Here is a 22,259-nt window from a genome sequence, read left to right as displayed (position 1 = left end):
TGCAAGGAAGGGGGAGGAGGGGTTAAATTTGGAAATAATCCTTCCCCAGCCGACTACATGATCAGCTGATGATGTGATGCAAAGGGAACGCGTGGTACCAAGAAATAAGGACAATTCACTTCAGCTAGGAACTAAAAAATGAAAAAATGCTTTCAGGTTGGAAAAGTAAAGGATTAACTAAAAACACAGTTCTAACTTTTATCAGCTGCTTTTTGGAATGGTGCTGCTCTTCCTAATAATTGACAGTAACAGGGTTTCAAAAGACAGAAAAAACAGACACCAAAACAAAACCACGACAGAATCAAAAGTCAATATAGCAGAAGTAGGAGGTTCTTCGGTCAGTAATTTAAACAAAACATTTAAGAAAAATTAAATCCTCTAAGAACCTGAGGTAGCCAAAAGATGTACACTACACTGGTGATAGGATTTAATTCATTATTAAAGCAATAAATGCTTAAAAAAAAGACAAGGCTGAAAGTTAATAAGCACCAGCAGCAAAATATAGCTGTTGACATTTAACGTTAATGGGGAGGAAGGGAAAGACTGGGAGGATTTTTTTGAGAATTGAGTTTCCAAGAGTCCAATTGTCTCTTAATTTACAGAGTTCATCAGAACTAATTCCGCTCAAGACAACTGAAGTAAGAGCCACATGCACAGAAATCCAGGTCTATACACACGAAGTTTTAAGTTTGCAAGGTAGCAAATGCAAGAATTTCACATTTGCTAGCCCCTCGTATGCTTTTCACAGAGCCACATCTCAAAATTCAGGGACCTAAATTGTGTTATAACACATATACTTCTATTGCCCCCTAAGTCACCCTAATGGCACAAGCAAGGGGTGGTGTTGCTGCTGCAGATCAACCTTAACGTTCCAGCTGTAGGTCAAAAACGTCATCCTCTACAAAGCACCGCGACCACTGTGCTGACACGGCTGTTTATCAGTGCACCACAATATTGGGTCACTTTATCATACGAACAAAAAACATGAGCTAGCAGAAGCTGAAGGGGAATTTAGTCATTAAACCGTCATCATCTCTCTGTAGGTTTCTTCAAATTGGGCATCTAGTCTCTGCCAGGCATCTAAACTCCCTCTGTAATCAACAGACAGAGGCACTTTGGGGGGCAAGCAACCTCATCCTGGAAGAGAGGAGGAAAACTGGAGGTCTGAATGGCAGTTTATCATCAGTTTGCGTCATTTTACTACCCCCTGTAAACAGAGACGGCTCAGACAAGGCACCCCATTTTTAGAAAAGTTTAAGTTCAGCAAGCTGAATTGCAGCCTTAGGGAGGGGATTTACACCGACTGTTTTATGCACTTCACTGTATTTTCTCTACAAGTAGAAGAAAAGGACTGATGCCTCCAAAAGACGATCCTGACTGAATCGATCCAAAATTCAAATCCTAATTTTGGTGGTCTCAGTTGCCCTCTGGAGTGGTCAACGCCTTTCCAACCATGAGACAGGGAGCCTTATCTGGGTGTGAAAATCACCCCAAGCTTCGAAACGTACAGAACGGGTACAACAGTAATTACAGCACTTTATTCTTCTAAAAAGCTTTCCATTAGTGGCTCTCAAAGAGCTCTAAAGTGGTTATTATCCTCGTTTTGCCTGCGGGGGAAACTGAGGCAACCGCAGATTTGTGGCTTGCCAAAGGCCAATGAACAGAGGAGTCAGGCTTAACAGAGAACAAAACTTCTCTCAAATTACTGAGCTATTTTTATCTGATAAATTTTTGAGGATTAAAAAACAGGGCGGGGGGTTAGGAATGTTTTCTTGAGCCATGCAAAACCTAAAATGGCAAAACACAGAGGCACCCAGATACTCTTAAGCTTAAACAGACACAAGGTCTTCTGGTCTCACCCCCAGATACCAATTCTGGATCTTCTTTATGAATATACGTATTACTTTGTTTTATCTCAGCCTCAATACTCTAAATTAAACTGCATTTGTTAAAATACTGAGATATTTTAGAAGAATAAGAGATCCAACAACTCCCTCATTTACACTTGGCACTTAAATTTAGGAGCTAAATCCATTTATTTTAAAATTAGGCAAGCCATGGAATGGACTTTTATAATTATATAAATTCTAAGATCAGGTGATCACTACAGTAACTAAAGAAAGCATACTGCGTGCCAAAACCTTAGACCTAGAGGATTGCATCCTAAGTGATTTGCCAGAATACTTTTACAGTAGACGTATCAGTAACTTTGATCCAAACAGAACAGCTTCACATTTAAGACTACAAGCTGACATGACAGCTTATGTTTTAGATAAGCAATACAAACCTGGTATTATTAAGACAACATCCAGGGCTATAGTTTCATAAAGCATGTGCAGTTCAAGTGGCATAAACTAGCTAAACTCCAAACCAAGTCCAAAAAAAAGGTGATGGAAAAAATTTTTGCTTTTATATATTGTTTAGTAACATGAAACACTTTATTACTATTTATATTTATTTATTTATTCCAGGTTACAGTAGTTACATTTCAAAATTTACAGGGTTAGGCAAAGGATACACTGTAAATACAATAAAAACCATAGTAGTGTAACAACATTCTCCCTAAAATCATAAAGTGAACAAAAAAATTACTGATGAAATCCATGTTCCTCATATTTTCCTTCATTTCACACAGTAAAGTTTTTTTCTTTAATGGTAATAATAAAATCAAAACGACATGATTAAATGAGTATCTGTTCTCAGACTGGATCATTTTTAATATATCACACCAAAAGAGATCTCAAAAAATTCAAGTCTTGCTGCTCAACATTCATTCTTTCAGGCTTTTTGATGACTAGATGGAAAATATCTTGGATTTGATTCACCGAATTATATACAAACACCCAGTAGCGTTACTTTCGTTGTGCGTTAAGCAAAGGCACGTGGCACATGGGTGCGTGCTTCATATTTGATGTTTAACATATCATTTATTTTGCCACCCGATGACTGATTAAGTGTAGAAGCAGGCATATAAGCCAGGTCTCTACCCCAGAGCTTTGCTTGCAGGGGGTTTTTGAAAACACTCACGTCCTACTCTTAAAAAGCTCTGCTAGCCAAAAAACCCCGATGTAGATACAAGTCACGATGGCCAAAGGCAGGCAAGCACATGCACGTGGCCCTCCAGGAGCCACCACCGGCTTGGTGGTGCACCTTCCCAGGGAAGGACCGCTGCGGACACAGCGCACAACTTCCACGGGCCGGACTAGCCCTCTGCTGCATCCGTCTGAGACTGAGCACAGCACCCAAAATCTTTTTTTTTTTAAAAAAAAAAAAAAAAAAAACAATGCTTTTTTTTTCCCCACGTGCCTTCATTTCGCTGATCTAACACCATATGAGACCGAGAACATTGGTGGGAAAGGCAGGTTTCCAGCATCACGTTTCGCAAGGTACCGTCCATCGTTATCAACCAGCCTGAATATTTAGCTTCTACAGTACAAATTATACAGCGCAATTGCTCAAATACTTTCAAAGGTAACCGCAGCCGTCACAGCACAGACCTCGGTTATCTTGATTCGAAATCACACGCCTACTCGGCGGGCCTCATCTACGCCCGCTAACCAGGCAGAGACTCCCGCTAAAGTCAACCGGTGTATTCCCTGAAAAGCAGGCTACGCTCCGTTTGGAAGAGGAGCTGAAACGCTAGCCCCATTGAAACGAGCAGAAATTCTCTACTGGTTTTAATGGGGCTAAGATTTAACTTCTAATGCCCTTGAAATATTATTTAAAAAAATAATAAATTTACAGCATGGGATACAGGAAGAGAAAAAAATATATTAACAAGAAAAATCGCTGATAATAAATATGGTTTAATTTGTAAAATAACTGCCAAATATAATCCCAGTTTATTTAAGTTAAGATTGGCCCTCCATTCTTAACCTCAGCAGCTCTGACAAAATTCCCTAAGAATCCTGCAAAAACACTAAAGCACATTGCGAACCTGAAATATTTGAGATGTGGATTTCTGCCTGAATTATATTGTCCTAACACTGTTACGAGTAACACTTGAAGATCAGTATAACTGAAAGGTCTGAGAACTTTTTTTCCTTTTTGTCCTCTCAGTGGATTTATTTTTTGCAATAGAAACACTGAAGAGTTTTGCTATCTTTGCTTGAGCGAATTTTTGTTGTATACTTGAAATTAAAAAAAAAAAACACAATTTTTTGGTAATGAAACCTAAAAGGACACACATTTTGTTAGAGGCATGCAAAGTAAAACCCCTAGCCCTCAGATAAAATGCAACTAAAGGGAGGGAAGTGGCCCAAATACAGCCATCTCCGAGCCTGTGATCGTACTGCACCTGAAAGCCCGAGAGCCTTCTAGGGATTTCTGCACAGGGTCCAACCCTAGGAGCAGATCATTTACATGTTCATTTACTGACTTGTCAGTGTAACACGGATCCTTAGTGACACTTAAAGTTAGCTTTCTATATAAAGACTTCTGTTTCATTTGCACTTGTAAAAAAATATTAATGAAGTAGCTATGTTTCACCTGCAACTAAATCCTGAATCTGCACTCACGAGTGTTCTGTTACTCCCATGCATGAACGTCTGCCATGCTTAAAAACCCCTAATTCGGTATTAAAAATGCCAACGTATAAAATTGAATAGGCCAGACCATCAGTTGGTTTTAAACTGGCACCACCAACGCTGGAATTATGCCAGTTTACACCAGCTGAATATCTGACAGTGCATTTATTCTTTCATGGAAAACCGTAAGATCACAAATAAATTTTTTAAGAAACTAGAATGCTTCTTTACTCCCTTCTGAAATATAAAACATAGGGTAATTGGAGAAACTCTGAATTATCACCTATGATCCTACACATCTGCTTAAAACTCCTGTTGATTTCTCTCAGCCTAAATTTGGTGTTTTTGAAGTAACACGTTGACATCTGAACATACAAATACATTCAAAATTATAGCTCCAGGTTGAAGAGTAGAAGAGTTTCCCTCTGATACCTTTAAACAAGGCCAAACTATTTTAATGTAGTAGTTAATGGATGAGATTAAAATTTATGTTAAAATCTCAGTGGAAGAAATTTTAACTCCCTGAAAGTTTCTAGTCAAAGCCTTTTGAAAATAAGAGCTTATAATGGAAATCACGACAAACTTAACTACAGTCATATAGTATAGCAAAAATATTTCCAGTTTTCCAAGGAAAAAAAAAATCTGAAACTGGATTACGCATCAGGAATCCAGAAGTCTGTTTTGTTGGAGAGATGCCAAATGCTGCTGCACACACATTTTAAATACAGACTCATCACGAGTATCAGTAGATGAAGGTCAGCTTCCTGCAATAGGCTGCATCTTTTCAATGCATAAAGCAAAGCAAGAAGACAGATGCTTCTGTTTAATTGCACATCCTGCCAATTCTGCAATCATCTCCATCAAGTATGTCATGGTACACCTAAACAACACCAAGGAAGGGTCCCCTCTCCTCTCCCAGGAGGAGAAACGTACTTCTTCACACAAAAAACAAGCTAATGGAGCAGATACTCAACTGCATAAGCCAACATCTGCTTTCACTTCGAAGGAGCTGACTTATGACAGCTGACGATCTTGCTCCATGTTTGAAGCAAATGAAAAGATTGACCAAACAAAACAATATTTACCATTTACAAAACCATTTACAACCACTGCTCTTGCACAGGTATTCTTAATACTATCTAGCTTTCATGGGGAAGTTAAGTTAAAATTATATCTAATACAAACCATATCCTCCTCAGGCTTCTGGATGCCTTTGACTTATTTTACCCTAGAAAGAGCACAGTTTAAAAATTTGTATGTTCAACTGCTATAATTTGCTGCTTGTTCTTTCCCATTCACTGTTGTTTGCATGGAAAAAAAAACAATTAGCGATAATGGCTAGGTTTTTATTGTTGCCTATAGTAACCAAATCCAAATTTGTATCCATTAATATGCTTAAGGATCAGCTTCAGTTTTTTAAAAAGTTACCTAACCAAGATACTGAAGGTTGGCAAAAATTTCCCTGCCTACATCCCTAATGCAGTTATCCATTGTTATCCACTATTATCCATTTATGAGATCAGTACATAAAAGTCTTTATAAGTCTGAGAGAAAAATAAATTCAACTGATCTCCTTACACAGTTCATTTTAAAATACCTAATTGCTCCATAGACACTATTTTATAGAAATCGTTAAGGGCATGCTTACAGACATACTGAGTTAAGTGACTCCTACACATTAAAAAAAACAGTCACCACAAAAAGCCGCTTCTGCATGCATGGGAAGACATGTAAAGCTGTCATGCTTTAAAATACGCTGCTCTTATTATCATCATAAAGGTATACATATCAAATCTATGAACACCAGAAGGATTCAGTATGTTTTAAATCAACAGTTAATCTTCCCTGAAGGAGCTCAGCTTTTAAACAGGTGAGGACGAGTTTATTAAATCGCAATCAAACACAAAATAACTCCTTTGAAGTTTGCCTATAGTTAAAAATGCAAACATAATTTCAGATGAGGGAGTTTCTTACAAGTTCATATCAAAATCTTTGTATCAAAATTATGCATGAAGGTGATCTGTAAAGTACTTAAAAATTATCCCCTGCATAGTCTTTCCAACAGTTACTCTGAAAATAATACAGCTCTCTAACCTCATTTTTTTTAATGAAGGCATCATATACTAAAAAAAAAAAAAAAAAAAAACTGTCTGGGCCAAGAAGAATATTAACACACCAATGTTAGTATTAAACTAAGAATAAAAAGCATTTCTTGAGTTCCCATTACAGGTTTGATCCAAAATCCATGTATATTGATGGAAAAACGCCCACTGACTTGAGAGGGTGGGGGGTGGAAATCAGGCCTACAGAAGATAAAGTGATATTTCCACCAAATTTATTTTACACTAAAATGATTTGAAAAAAACCAGAAGTGACTGTGGTGTAAAAAACAAAACTTCAGAGCCAAGAGAGACCTACAACGTTCTTTTTACTTAAATTATGTCTATGCAAAAAACTTATAATTTCCGTTATTATATTTTGATTTTATTTGCATTAGAAACTTTTAATAAATTCTAACTGATGATAAATATACATTTTTGGTAGCTATGGAGAATTTACTTCACATGAAGAAAGGCCTTCCTAGAGAGGTGACCAAAAATCCCTGTGTGTGCTGATAATAGAAGAATTAAATAGGTATTTCTAATATACAGTTTAAATTAATCCTACTTTAAACATCACAGTTTCAAGCCTGCCTATGCAAGATAACTATCAGTATAAAAAACTCCACACAATAGCAGTTATTGTATTATTTAAATGAAACTAATGTTCCAGCATTCCCAATCACAAGTAAATAACCATCTCAGTGGATCTCAAAGGTGATGCAGAAGCTCTTGCTGTCTTATCCAGACCAGCAAACCGTATCTTCAGACCACCACAACGTTTACTAATCTGACTGTTAAGCCTCGTATTTTAAATTCCTGTGCCAAGACTCGATTCATCCACCGACAGCCGCTTACCTCAGGACTGACGCTACTATTTTTATTCCAGCATGAAAGATGCAGTTTGATCGTATATACATTGGAAAGCAGCAACGTCTTGTGTGCACAGGTCATGCATGCACACACGCATACTTTGGGCGTGATTCATCTCGCCCAACTTTAGCTGAAAGTTATCTATTCTAAACTGTTTATACAGGGAGTTTAGACAACTAATGGGAGAGAAAGACATTGCCAGGAGGTATCTTTGTAGGTGCTTATCTCTTTCCCTCGACTCAGAAGGAGCTCAGCAGAAGAGCAAACCAGGCACCTAAAATTAGAGGATATGATTTTCACCCAAGGTGAATACATACATATGTATGTATTTGGGTATCTGTGCACACAATGTAATACAGCCGCTTCCCCTAAATACGCCATATGCAACACAGCAGTGACATTAATAAAAGCTCTGGACAGAAAATGAACTACTAAATGGGAGATGAAAAATAATTGTGCACATTTGTTATATTGTTATAAGCTTATTCATGATTTCTGCCTTAAAAGGAAGAAGAAAAACTAATGTGTGTCATGTTCAAGTTGTAAAACTCGGGAATGAACAGATAGCTAAGGAAATGTTATGGGTCTGCTTCTAATCTCATTCTCTATGGTACTTTACATCTTTAAATATAAAGCTTATTTCATTATATAAATGGTTTAACATGCAAAAAGAGCATTTGGATGAATACTCTGAATGTTCCTATTGTAACAAACATAGCTCTACTGATCCCAGGGTTTCTAAACAAGGATTCTAAGTTATATTTTCCCAAGTTTGGTGAGGAAAGCTTAGGGTGGTTTTTTTGTTAAGAGCATCTGTATGTGTGTGCTGGCACATGCACATGGGTGTACTGTGGTTTTTTTTAAACTACATATACATTCTCTATAAATAAAAAAATGATACCATGGTAATAAAACCCAAAAGAGAAAAACAAAACAAACATATACGAAAAGAGAAGCAAACCTTGTTTATAGCATAATCCAAAGTAACATCAAGTTTGTAAAGATAATTTGTTTTAAGTTTGTGATTGATTCAAATCATGCTCTGCAATATTCCCATTTTCTGGAAAGATGGGTGGAAAATTGTTATTAAAAGTCGCCGGAAACTCTAGTGTAGCATCAACATTTTGATAGCCCACGTAAGAATTAAACGACTGCTGCGGAAGTACTTGGCTATCAGGCATCTGCATGAATGCCCCTGACTGCGTGGTAGGGGGGATTCTTTGGCCAACTAGTTGCATTTTAGGCTCCCTGGGCTCCAGTTGTTGCTTGCTTTCTTCATCCGTGTCAAGACGGGTTAGCTTTTCTATCCACATGCGAAATTTCTCCTCTGTCTGCCTCTGCATCTCGGCAAAGCAGTTCATGGCCTCTTCCAGGACATTGCCTATGCAGTTCCTATCCCACACGGTGCCCCTGTCAAGCAATCCTGGAATTTCCCTGGTCGCTCCTCCAGATCCCCCAGCACGACTGAAGCCAGCTTTAAAGACATTGAGGCCATTTGATAAGACATCATTAAGTAAGAACATAATACTGTTTATTAAGGCATGTTAACTCAGGAAAACAAACTTTTCTAATTGCGTCCCTTGGGTATGACACTGGGGGAGGAATTAGCAAACACCGAATTAACCAACAGCATTAACTTCCAGGAAAAAAAAAAAGAAACATTTAACACCCATTGAGGTTATACTAGAAATTTTGGCTTCAAAATTGTTTTTTATTCTAGAATTATCAGACAATTCTGTCACAAAGGTCTCATTTGTTTTATAAACCTAGTTAGTCCAATTCCCTTGCAATTTTAGATACTTTTACTTGAATTCAAACCCAAAACATCATACAATGACAAGAAGCTTACTTCTGTTAAGTTGCAGTCCAAACTACTATCATTTAATTGATAAGCCTAAATAATTATACATTTTACTTAGATATTTTAACTCTTTTATGATGGACTGATAAGCACACACAAATTGCACACAAGAAAACAGAGATGAAGACTGATATAGTGATTGCAGCATTTCAAGAAGCCAAGCCCAAACCTTACCACTCTTGGTTTAATTTTGGAAGAACATACTAAACACCAACGAAGAGAATATACAGCACAAACATATACACGCACAAACACAAAAAGATAGGTAAAATACTAGGCGGATACATGAGGGGGAAACAACTTCTGTTCATTCTGATAGGAAGACATCGCTATATCACAGGAGGAATCCACGTAACACTTAAGTGTGACCAGTAGCAAACCCCTCATCCACTAGAATTGCACCCCTAATCTCAAAATGAACTGACTGGCTGTGCGTTATTTCTAGCACTATTTCATCTAGACAGCGCAGAAACCAGCCTGGGTCTAGTTAGGAGGAAACTGTTCTCCCTGCATGCATCAGAAAGATGATTAAGCGACTGGTGTTGGGATTATCAGAAACAATTCTAGCAGACAAGGAAAGAAGGCCATCCTAATTACTTTGGTGTATATATCAACAAGAAAAGGCAGTGGTATCTATATTGAGTTTGGAGTTCTCTCAGGAATCCTCTATGAGGGGAAAAAATACTAAGCTCTATACCTTCTCTGAGGAATAATAAATAATATGCAGGTTGTCCTAATACATGACCATTACTTAAGATAATTTCAAAACAAGAAAAGCATCACATTAAACTACACAAAGCAGCTATATAACCTGACAATTTAATGCATAAACATGAAATTCATGGGATCCCCTAGTTTAAGAATAATAGAAAATATCTTAAGAGTGAGAGAAATCATTGCACATCCTAAGCAAATATTTACTAATAAAAGCATAAGGCACTAATTCTTTATTGGGACTTTACTGTATATATGAAATTACAATATTATTTAAACAATACATTCTTTAAAGGAGTTATTTAAATGAGGTATACATAAGTTCTTCGGTAACACCTAAACAAAGCGTAGGATTATTCTTTTTATTTCCAAGTGGTGCCTAGCGAGCAATGCTACGCTGGAGGGCCGAAGACCTACTACAAACCCTACTTTTTAAGGCTTCTCTCTCATCTGTTACCTATCAGACAGGCTGAAAATTCAGCATTCAGGTCTTCTGCTCAGAAATAAATTACTTTATAGCAACTAACTTCAATCCTGTTGACTGCATTTTAGCTATCCTGTTGACTGCATTTTAGCTAAAACAACCCAAACCACCCCTCGGGTTGAACATCCATTACGATTCTATTTATGCTCCCTCAATCAGGGATCTCCTCCCAAGCTCAGAGAGCTGAGTGGGAGTCGTTCTGACAAACACTTCTGTAAACTGAGGAGACTATATATTGAAATATATATTACCCTGCAATACCATTTTTAAAAAAGGGCATCGTATCTACACATCAGATATCTACACTAGTAGCAGCAAGTCAATCCATTTCAAACACCTCCTTTGCAGCTCCGATTCAAACGTTACAGGGTATTAGTTCGTAACATGCTTCAGTCAATCTTTTCTTTAGTGGCAGACTTCAGTGTTATGGAATTAAGTCTTAAAATGCATTTGGACAATATTAAAACGCTAACATTTATCATATTGGTCCCTTTGCTATCTGTAAACTTACAGCTCTAGTTTTAGAAGTTAAGTAGTTAACGAGCACAGAGGTACAATAATGATCGTATCTTAACTTTGGGACAGTATCTCTTGCAGAGTAACACCTATAAAAATCCCCCACGTTATCTCTTTATGGCATCTATTAAGTACTATCTAAATAATGACTAAATCCAAAATTACTTAGTCTAGGAAAACCAACACTGCAACAGTTTAAGAAAATACACTGCACCTTCATTCTAACTAGGAGCGGTGGGCTCCTCCATGTTGTTATGCTATCCTACATTTTTAAAATGAGTATCTTACTACAAATTACTCCTGACAGATTTTTCCCCATTCTTGGATAACTCAATCCGAGTTACTTTAATGAAACTCATCCCTTGTAAGATGCTTCTATCGAGGTCTATGCTCACAGCATCCACTTTGTGTATCATGCCCTCTCTCTGGATTCTTGCAAATTAAAAATTCTTTTCTTTTTTCCTTCTTTAAACAAATGAGCCATAACACCTTTTTCAACGTAAAACTTCAAACTTTTTATCAGACTTCTGAAAGCCTAAAACATGAATTAAGCTTATTTCAGTTCCGATCTCTTTTTTCAGTTGTAGAAAGTACAGTGGTGGTGAAATGACATGTTTTTCATGTTGTATTTGAATTTTTTAAAATCCCTTCTGTCCACCAAAGAGTTTACATAGAACTAAATACTGGTGTCCAGACTTGTTTTCATGCAAATTTTATTCAGAGTTAATCTGCATGGTCAAATTTGAAACCATTTAAAGGAAAAGCTTTTAACAACAACAGTTCTAGCAAAATCTATTTCAAGGATCAGTGAAGATCATCCTCTTTTGCCAAAAGTGGATGCTATCTGGTATTTGTTAAGGAGTAGGAAAATCCTAAATGCCAACAGAGAGGCTCAATTTTCAAAATGTAAGAGATTATTCCTAATTTTCAATAATTCAAAAATCATGGCATTTACTGAACTAAAGAGCCCAAGCTTGTGATTGCTCAGGTCAGTGAAATGATTCTCAGTAGTGTCCATGAAGTTCATGTCAAACCTGTATTTTCACATAAAAAATGATAGCATGTCATATATTCAGAATACCACATTACATTGTGCTTAGTTCCTACTGATCTCGCAATATGTGTATTGAAGTATCACCAATAAGATCTCATCACAATTCTTTAGTCATTGCCACGAAAAATAAGCCTGGTGGTATTTTAATGTGCATTATTACATTTGAGAACAGCAGGGAGAACTGACACTATTGCACAGCTGCTTGGTTTACAATTTGCGTGCACGTGCAATGAAGCAAAGCTAGCAGCACTACTGATGTTCATGGCACCATTTTGCCTTTCACTGAACATTTTCCTTACTTTACTAGTCAATCCAAACATATTTCTGAACCAGTCACATGGATGGTTTGAAACAATAACTACACTCTTGAAATGGAAGAGGCTTAGTGCCATGACATTTGCATTCTCAAATGAGTCACTTCAATTTTCAGACTACACACAGGTAGCAAACGGTCTTCTGTAACACTGTGTTTTGATAGAAGCTAAGAGTCAGAATATTTGTACTGTCTTTGTATATCATGATGGCCACAATATGCTGTTGCTAAAAGTTTTAGAGCATCTCTGTTGGCAAAGCTATTTTCAGACAAGACACATCTGAAAAATCAGTGCCAATAGTAAGCTACGTTGAGACTGTAACTAACATTACTGCTAAAGCGTCCAACTATGATTAGACTAAGGGGAACATAGACTACCTGTATTACTCTTCTGCATCAACATGCACAGATTTTCAGAAGTAAATGCAAGTGTTTTTTCATGCTTATGTTATTCTGACAGATGCACTGCAGTTTCTTGATACTGAAGCTCAAATACTAAGTTAAATCTGAAGTTTACTCTCATCTTCTGATTGTATTCAGAGGATACCTGGAGCCTGAATTTCAGATAACGCTTTTGGCTACCCTGTATTAGATTCTGACTAGTTGTTCGTTTCCTAAATCTTGGGGATTGCACAGTGTAATGCTAAGTGTTCTATAATGGCTTTCTACTCAGAAAAAATTATTTAACTTAAGCAGTTTGCCAGTTCCAAGAAGAGGGATCACAGATGGCATGTGAATCTGTCCATTAGTCACTGGCAACAGGGAGCTAGGAATCCTAGTCAGGCTCATAGCTCCACTGCACCTAGTGCGATCACGAAGTTTCATTAACCCACAAATAGCACAGGATGCATTTTTGGTCAACCTTGTCCTTATCTCTACAGAGAATATTTTTCTCTTGTACTCAGAGATTGTTTCCCACAAGCCAGACTAAGTTCTTATTTAAAGGAAAACTGCAATCTGACAGATACACATTGCACCTAATACCAAAAGGACAGTTCAAAAGTTTTTGTCGCAAATGTAATTTTGTATCAGACAGATGATGTGAGCTATGAAGTAAGAAATACAGGTCACTGTTCCCCAAGATGGTTTTTGCACTCCCACATCTTGCGCCCCATGTAGAAGTAGGTCTTGGTGTAATAATCACCAAATCAACAGTTTCTTCCATCTGTTACAGTGGGACCTTTTCACTGAAAGCCTCTCATGGTAACACCTAGGGCTCAAGGACCAAAGAGCCTAAAGATGCAGAAAAGTACGCTAGAGTAAGTTCAGAACTATCGAGGCAATGGAAGCCAGCAACCGAGGCAGATCTGAAAATACCATGTGATACATTTCTGGGTCACAAGGCACTAAAAAGCTATTTCTCAAGGGGAAGGGATTGAGAGAACTGCCCCAAACTCAGTGAAAGAAAGTTTTCTTCAACAGGCTTTAACTCAGGCCTTAATTGCCCAACAAGTGTAAATGTAGTCAATAACAAGGCACTTACCTATGAAAGTTAGAAACTAGACTAACTATTAAGTTGGTAAAAATAACTTTAGAATTGCTATTAAAATTTTACTACACAATAATTATAGGAGGAATATGCCTTTCCCAGACTTTCCAATAATAAACATTAACTTCCTTTGTGAAACCTGCTTCCTAGCAATACGTGGGAAAAATGCCAGTTCTCATGGTGACATCCAGAATCACTCACCGTAATGAAGTCAGTTAAAACAGTGACAATTATTTGTAAAATCTGATGTATATTAGAATTTTAATTCAGCTGGCAAACATTGGTTTAGTAAGTTCAGACTAATTATTGCAGTTTTCCTTTAAATTTTCTTGCCCTATGAAGCTGATATTTATCTCCAAAAATCTTCTAGCACAAAATGGAAAAAGGCATGTCACCCAGTAAAAATTGGCAAGCCAAAAGGTTTATTTTTATGTGATTTTATTTTTGATTGCCATATGAAGATTACCATATGATGACGGTGCTATGGTAAAATATACTGCAAGAGTAAGTCACACAAAATCCTGTCCACAGCATTTGGGCTAATTAAATAACACAGACTCAGCAGACAAGAAACTTGAAGAATTCATCTTTCTTTTGCTAATGAAATCATGAGAAGGCCCCTATAATTTGCTGCTCTCATCTTTCAACAAGAACATGCCAGAAAATTAAAACTATAGAAATTATAGATCCCTATGACACAGAAAATGGTAATACCTTTGTCCAGAATGTTAAAAATTTAGGATTGGAAATAGCTTGGGCACCTGCGTAAATAAATTCATATTTATGTCCTAAAATAGGTGACCAGCTGCAATCTGCAAGAATGCAAATTACAATAAGGCTAAGTAGATTTGTCATGCACTGAAACATAGAGCTGAAAGCACAGCACAAGTGCAATAGTGAACAGGGCCTTACTGTAACACAGGCAAGAAATATGCCATGTTGTGTCAAACGCAGCTGCAGAGCTGTGGTCTTAATATATTATAGCAAAGCTGGCCACTTATCTTAAGAACGTATTTATTAGATTATCACCATCTAATGGGATTTGACAGCACTGATAGGCGTTCATATAGGCTTACAAAGGAAAAAATCTGAAAATTCCAAACTTCAAAGGTAGTCTTTCCTCCAATCTATCACTTCTATGTTTTGTTGGCGTGCAAAAGTGCACTGAAACCTCAGAACAGATTTTAAAATTTGCCATGTCTTGTTAATATACTGCAGTCTTCAAATTTACACAGAGCTGCAGTTCTCCTGGTTTTTCTCAAGGGTCACTCATCTAATTTAGCATGACAGCTGAGAAACGATGTCAGATGCGTTACAGTTCAGTTTAAAAAACATCCTCTACCTGGTATCTCTGCAGTGATTGTCTTGCTGCTCCCTGAAACCTCTTCATCATCATCTGATGAACTCGTGCTCGAGTCACACGTCAGGTCACTATCACTGGTACTGCTGTCCTGCAGCAGGTTGTACTTCTTGCGAGCAGCTGCCTCCCGTTTCTGCCTTAGCAGCCGGATTCTTTCTTTGTGCTTTTGGCTTCGATGACCTTTTACCTTGGTAACTCGGCCATTCTGCTTATCACTAGACTGTCGGTTTTTCTTGGCAGCCATTGTTGAAGTTTCACTTTCGGACCTGGATCGCCTGGATTTCCTCCCGACTGCAGCCCCAGACACCCCAGAAGGGTCTCCCTCTACAGCAGCTTCAGCTTGACAGGGCTCATTCTCTTCTGTGGAAGACAATGTATCTGAGTCAGCCAAATGCCCGCTGGAAGAAGGGGAAAGCATGCAATGATTAGAAGAGTCACTCTCATAAACTCGACCACCCGTTGGCTTATCGCTTTCTGTAGACGCCAGCTGAGACTCTGAGGAGTCTCGCCTCAGTTCCATCAGTAAGCAAGGCATGGAGGAGAGCACTGCAGAGTCTGCTACAGCGGGCACGTTATCTTTCTGAGTTTGTGTCTCCAGTTCTATAGGTCCATCTTCATCAGGAGCCGTCTCTTGCTTTTCAGAAGTCTTTGGTGGAACTTCTGAATCAACGAGTTCTTCTGCTTTTCCCACCGCCTCCATCTTCATTGCAGAATGCCGAGCTCCTGCAGGGCTCAGAGCATGGAGCACGTCGTCTGGAACACCGGGTGAACTAGATATGGATTTCAGCAACACAGCAACCTGCACAAGAACAGAACAGTAAGAATAATTGACACAAATAAATCACTCCTAGTCCTCACAATATTACCTGATCCATCAACTGAAACTATTGTTTTCAATCACAGACAGTACTGTTCAGCATAATTTTGGTTCTCTTCTTTTATTTCTTCCAAGTGAACCCATCCTGTTACACTATTCTTCCTTCTAGGTACCCACGAAAGATAGTGCTGTGATTGCACAAAATGCAGTTCATCCCAATAAAATGATCACAACAGACCAAAAAATAGAAAAATTTCTTAAGTCTTACACTTTTTAAAATTTAAATCAATATCTCATAAGCAACATATGATGAATTTTTATTTATACAGAACTTTAAATTTATTTTACGGAGAATTTTAGTCCTCCTGAACAATGCCAGACTGAAAGTCCCCAGACTTGGGAGTCATCTACCTGGACAGACCAGAATACAATTCAGTTTCCAGATCCATGAGAAAGGTACTTTCAGCTGGACAGGACCTCAAACTTGCAATGTTTTTAAGGCACTTTACGAACTTACAGTATCAATATGACATAGAAGAAATCCAGTCATTCGGAGTTGAAACAGAGCAGCTGTTGAACATTACAGAGCAACACCACAAACAACCTTCCCAGTGGAATTGCTCTTGCAGTTGAGCATGGCAGATTGCACGTAGCAAAAGACATTTATAAATAAGTGCTATGAAATGACACCAAACCATCAGGAACACAGGCTTTCCTGCATCTACACACAATGCCTTTACAAACGTTAGCTCTGCTTTAACACCAGTTTACTCTCAACAGAGAATGAGCATGTGAGTCACATGTTAAAAAAAAAATATCAGCACCATCAAATACATCATTCAGGTGCTCTCTGAAAGTTTCTCATACAGGTACTAGTTGTATGAGAACCTACATACTGACCTGGTTCCTCTCTCAAAATCTGTCAGGAAAACAGCATCAAATAGCACGGGTTTCCAGCAAGAAACAGTATCCACCCACACCAGTATCCTACATTTTACTTCAAGTTATAATTTAATAAATTGCATCGCTTCAGTGCAAATATTAGGAACAAGCTATCTACCTGACTGATAACTTGCCATTAACAACCAAAAATGTACCCAACTCCCTTCAGGGAAAGTTTTTAGAGATATAGTATTCATCATTTTAATCTTCATTTTTCATGCTCTGCCTTCCACCAAAATTTTAATTTGGAATTCAACCCAGAATAAAGTTAAGGAAAATCTTTCAATTACCACATCCACTTACAGACAAACTGTACGGAACTAATTGTTTATGGGTTTAAAAGTGTAGTAAACGGCAAATTGATGACACTTAAAAAGCAATGTAAAATTTTAGTCTGCTTTTTTTTAAAAAAGCACATTTCTACAGACAAGGACAATTAATACTGGAATAGCCTGAGAGAGCATGGATGGTTCAGAGACACTTCTCTGCATCCTGAAAAATCCTTCTTCAGTTTCCTGATCTATTGCAAGCTTTGTGTCAGGACGTGCTGCTTTTTTACCCCATCTGCAGCACAGAATAAGGCTACTTCCCTGCTTCAGAAAGGCGCTGCGAGCAAACCAAGCTCTCTCAGCCTCTCCTCACATATCACAGTGCTCTGCCAATGCCTTTCACATATGCGGCAGCCCAAAACGGGACACCGCACTCCAGATGCAGTCTCACAAGAGCCAGATAGAGGGGACGAATTGCTTCCCTCACCCTGCTGACGATGCTGTTGCTAGCACAGCTCAGTATGCAGCTGGCCACCGTTGCTGCAAGCGCTGCTGACCCCGTTCAGCCTCTCCCCAGGACCCCCTGGCCCTTTTCTGCGGAGCTGCTTTCTCTGCAGTCAGCCCCAGCCTGTCCTGCTGCACAGGGTTACCCACGCCAGATGCAGGACTTGGCACTTGCCTAGATGAACTTCAGGAGGTTTCTGTCAGCCCATTTCTCCAGCCTGCTGAAGTCCCTCTGATTTACAGCCCTGCCCTCCAGCACATCAGCCGCTCCCCCAAACCTGGCACGGTCCACAAACTTGCTGGGAGCGCACCCTATCCCGTTGTCCAGGTTGACATCAACCAGCACCTCCAGATGCTCTTCTGGTCCCACAGACCCGAGTACGTCCTGTCTCCTCTGGTGTGTGTACTGCTTCGCTCCCTCTGCTAGGAGGCTCAGGGACCTGCGAGGTCTGAGGGCAGACCTCACCCGTGATAACCAATGCAAAAAGGGGACCAAGTACCTCAGGCTCTTCCCTGCTCTTGGACAGTAGGTCCCCGTCTCACTGAAGAGCAGGCTCACATTTTTCTCAATCCAAGCCAATTCGCAGTCCAACAGCACATCTGCTTATATCAACAGCAAAGGCAGACATCATCTTTGCTATATATAAGCATAGGAGTCTGAGGCGTACACATCTGTACTACTTTAGGGAATTTGTGTCTTCCTCCCCTCACACAGGGATAAGTGAATGATATTTTTAGTGAGAAGAAGGCACAGACACTGGTCAGCAATGATGCATATTCCTGTGCATGTGGAGAAAATACTCGTTCTGATGAGGCCTGTACTCTCCAGATCTCCTGAACTGGCACATTAAAGCAACAACAAAACAAATCTAGTATTAGTAAATATATAAAAAGGAACCTTTATATTTATTTTGGGGAAAAATGTCTGTCATGACTCAAACAGATTTTGCTGTAGGGAAGAATGTAGATAATCTTGGGAAAAAAGAGTCTATGCCAAGGAAAGCCAGGTCTCAAAGAAAAAGAACATACTGCTTCATTCTGCTTGAGAAATGTATTAACCAGAGAGAGGAAGAGACACAGTACTGAAATGCTCCCATCCCTCCTTGCCATTCACTTTTCTGGTAATAGTACTAAAAAAGGTAATCTCAGGGTAATCTTAAGAGAACGACCAGTTTCTTATGAGAACAACACAGCATGGAAAGATAATCTGTGATGCTTACAGACACAAGTGGATACTTAATTAGGCGCTGCTCAGAAATGTCATTCTCCTTTTTCTGATGCACAGATATTGCACTGAGGATTTTAAAAAAAAAAGCATTTCTATAAAAACTGCAGTACTAGATTCTTCCGGTAGAAATGATTTTATTTTCCAATCATGCATAGAAAATAACAGTATGTAGAAGAAATATCTAACTGTACTTTTTCATAGGAAATGTTTTCAAAGACTGAAATCATGGACTCATTTCTAAAGGCATAAAATATTAATTTGTGCATTATGAAAACTGCACATTTGCAAATAAATCCAGAAGGATTCCAAAGGCGACATTGGCAGAGGCAGCTGAGCTAGTCTAAAGCTTGCTGCCACAGAGAGGGACAGTCTCCCTCTTTTACTGCCTACTCATGACTGTGCAGTCGTATTCCCCCCTGCGCACCAAAACTGGCTCACCCCTTCTTGGTTAGGCTCAACTCACTAAGCCAGCAGAAAACAAACCCAGAATGCAAGTGAAATTTTTTGCCAGAGCTCGCAAAGAGGATAGGCATGGGAGGGCAAAGACCAGGCCATCTCTTTACATAAAAAGGAATTTGGTGACAAACTACCTGATGGGTAGAACTCATGGGTCCTCACTAAAGTCACAAGAGGGTAGTGGATGTTTCTTTCACAGCTTTGCTGCAAGAAGAGATTTTTGAAGATACAAACAGATTAAAAAGCAAAAACTTGAATTTGAACAGAGCAGTATGAGCAGCTTCCTGAAGAACAACTGTTGTGGGATTTTTTGCTATTAAGTCATTTGTCCTACTGCACAAAGAAGTGTCAAATACAGCACGTGTGCTCTTTACCAATAGCTGGCCTCATATACATGCTCCTTAAAGTAAATATTCTTCTAATTGTAAATCCTGGCATTTCAGAAGGAAATGAATTTTCACCCATGATGAACAAATAAGGTCTGAAACCCTAAGGACGATATCCTAACCTTAATTGTATATTATCATCTTACATGTTATGGAACTGATTCACTATAAGGAATGCTTAGCTTAAATGAAGTGTAAGCTAGTCCTTTTTCTCACCAGCTGTGGACATGGGAGATTCTTAGTTAAGAAGTACTAACAGTTTTCTGTAGCAGTTTGCCCTAAAGAGTAACTTTAGTTTATGACAGATACATTTCCTGTTATTCAAATCCATCAGGCTACTTTTCCCCTGTTTATGACCACATAACTTTCTTGTGCCTGTTCTAGCAATTGTTTAACTGGAAAGAATAATCAAGCAAAACACTCCAAATACTTGTAGCTGTCTTTTAATACCATTTTAGCACTGAGAATCAGAAAAAAAAAAAAAGGAAAAAAAATTGCAGTGAACAACCTTCTAGAGGATATTCTACTTCATAGCTCGTGTCATAAAAGTTGATGTTCTAATCTAATCCTAAATATATATATAATTTATACAGCATTATACATTTATACAGCATGCTAAAGAGCACAGTGGCTCATACCTATACAAACAATTATTTCCATCACCAGTGGATTATATCATCTCACATTTAGCCAGTGTAGCTGGAGTTGGATGGAAGAAAAAAAAACAGAAAGAGAGAGGTAACAACAACTTAGGTCAATTAAATTACATAAAATAGTTGTCTTTTTTAAAAGAAGCGTAAAGAGACAGATAAAGAACAGCAAGAGCTTTGAATCATAGATATCACAGACTATGCAATGATAAAGAGAAAGGGAAGCACAGTAGCAGTGCATGACCTGTGTACTGAAGAACTGACCACACCATTGAAGTTCACCAGAGTACAAGAAGGGAAAATTGTGGCAATCACCAAAATAAAGTTCACCCCGACGGAAAATCAGGCGACTCTGAAGATGTGATGTGCTAATAGCTCCAGACATTTCTGAACCTTCATCCAGAACCTCTGTAGGTGGTCCCTCATGTTTGTCATACCTTTTATTTGCTTGAAATGCCTCTCTCTCCTTTAAGAGAGAATGCACTTTTTCTAATTCAAACTCACCTGTGATATTCTAGTACTGGCAACACATACAGATAGGTCCAAGAACAAAGTATCTAAGCAACCAGCTCTCTATCAGAAATGCGAAAGTTTCAATGCTTTCTGCACTTCCCAACTTGTCTTTTGTACTTTCTTTCAAATCTCCTTTCCAATGGTACAGTAGATTTTTAGAAAATACCCTTTATTTTCTTATAAAAGCGTAACACATACCTAAGCACTTAAAACAACAGAAGTGTAACCAGGACTCAATTTAACTCAAGACAGTTGACTCAAATTTATGTGGATGTGTATGTGCGATGCTCTAGAGCAGATTTTTCATAACACTAAGCCACCCCCACACGGATACTGTGTAATTTATCTAGCGTTCCTTTGAAAATGCTGCCCTGGAGCTGACTCACTAGCACACAATTCTACCTAAGGCACATTTCTGGGAGTGGAGTTGGCTCTTTATCAGATGATTCATAAATCAGGCCTGGTAGCAATCCTAAAAAAAATAGGACCTTTTCCCAATCAACATGGTAAAAGAATCAAGGTGTGAAAGAAGAGAAGAAAGGATAAAAGTAATGCTCTGTTTCAACTGGCTCTGCTGCTCCTATTGAGCATTCAACAGGCTGTGTATACAAATTATCCAAGACCAAATAAAAAGTACAACTGGACAAATTAAAACAAAGGTTTGTGAAGCGTTGTTTGCAACCTCCAAGAACAACATTTTTCATCAATAAGAAACAAGAATTTACATTTAAATACATGTTTTCATGTTGTAATGCTTAGTGCACATAAACATTCATATTCTGCGTCTTTCAAATAAAATAGTCAGAACTACGAACTATGGGTTAGATTACAAGTCTGCACACAGGCTTGCAGAAACAGTCACCAGCTGTGCTGGAATCCCACAGAATCACAGTCCTTGTAAAAATAAATTCATTAGCATATAGAAAAAGGAATAGAGTTGGTGGTATTTACCCTTCTAAAATCTAATTTCTCTCTCACACAGGCCCTTTTCTCAAGTGGGCAATAATTTAAAGTCTAAAGCACTCTCCTCCTCCTAAATTAGAGAGAGGCAGCTTTTTATAACTATCTGTCCCTAAAAAAATTAACAGACCCACTGTTAGGTCTTCACCGTCCTTTCAACAAAACTAGTGGTAGAAATCAACACTGGGAAAGCCAGAAGTTTAATTTCTTTTTCTCTCTGCCATGTGTTAGTTTGCACAGATCAT

General features: G+C 38.4%; 1 protein-coding gene across 3 annotated transcripts in view; it reads right to left on the bottom strand.

Moving 5' to 3' along the window:
* Window positions 1-22,259, bottom strand: part of LOC135323451 (protein ARK2N-like) — a 46,004-nt gene that overhangs the window by 15,587 nt on the left and 8,158 nt on the right. For 2 of the 3 annotated variants that reach the window (XM_064502603.1, XM_064502606.1), the window contains exon 2: window positions 15,272-16,088. In XM_064502603.1, coding sequence (XP_064358673.1) covers window positions 15,272-15,995 — 724 coding nt within the window. In that variant the 5' untranslated portion in view covers window positions 15,996-16,088. Of the gene's footprint in view, window positions 1-2,400; window positions 8,973-15,271; window positions 16,089-22,259 lie in introns of those variants that run through there. The other variant, XM_064502605.1, reaches the window with a different exon arrangement.

The sequence above is a fragment of the Dromaius novaehollandiae genome, chromosome Z (assembly GCF_036370855.1).
Source record: "Dromaius novaehollandiae isolate bDroNov1 chromosome Z, bDroNov1.hap1, whole genome shotgun sequence".
In the NCBI taxonomy this organism is placed as follows: Eukaryota; Metazoa; Chordata; class Aves; order Casuariiformes; family Dromaiidae; genus Dromaius; species Dromaius novaehollandiae.
The sequence above is the reverse complement of the archived record's forward strand: the minus strand, read 5'-3'. Positions and strand labels throughout refer to the sequence as shown.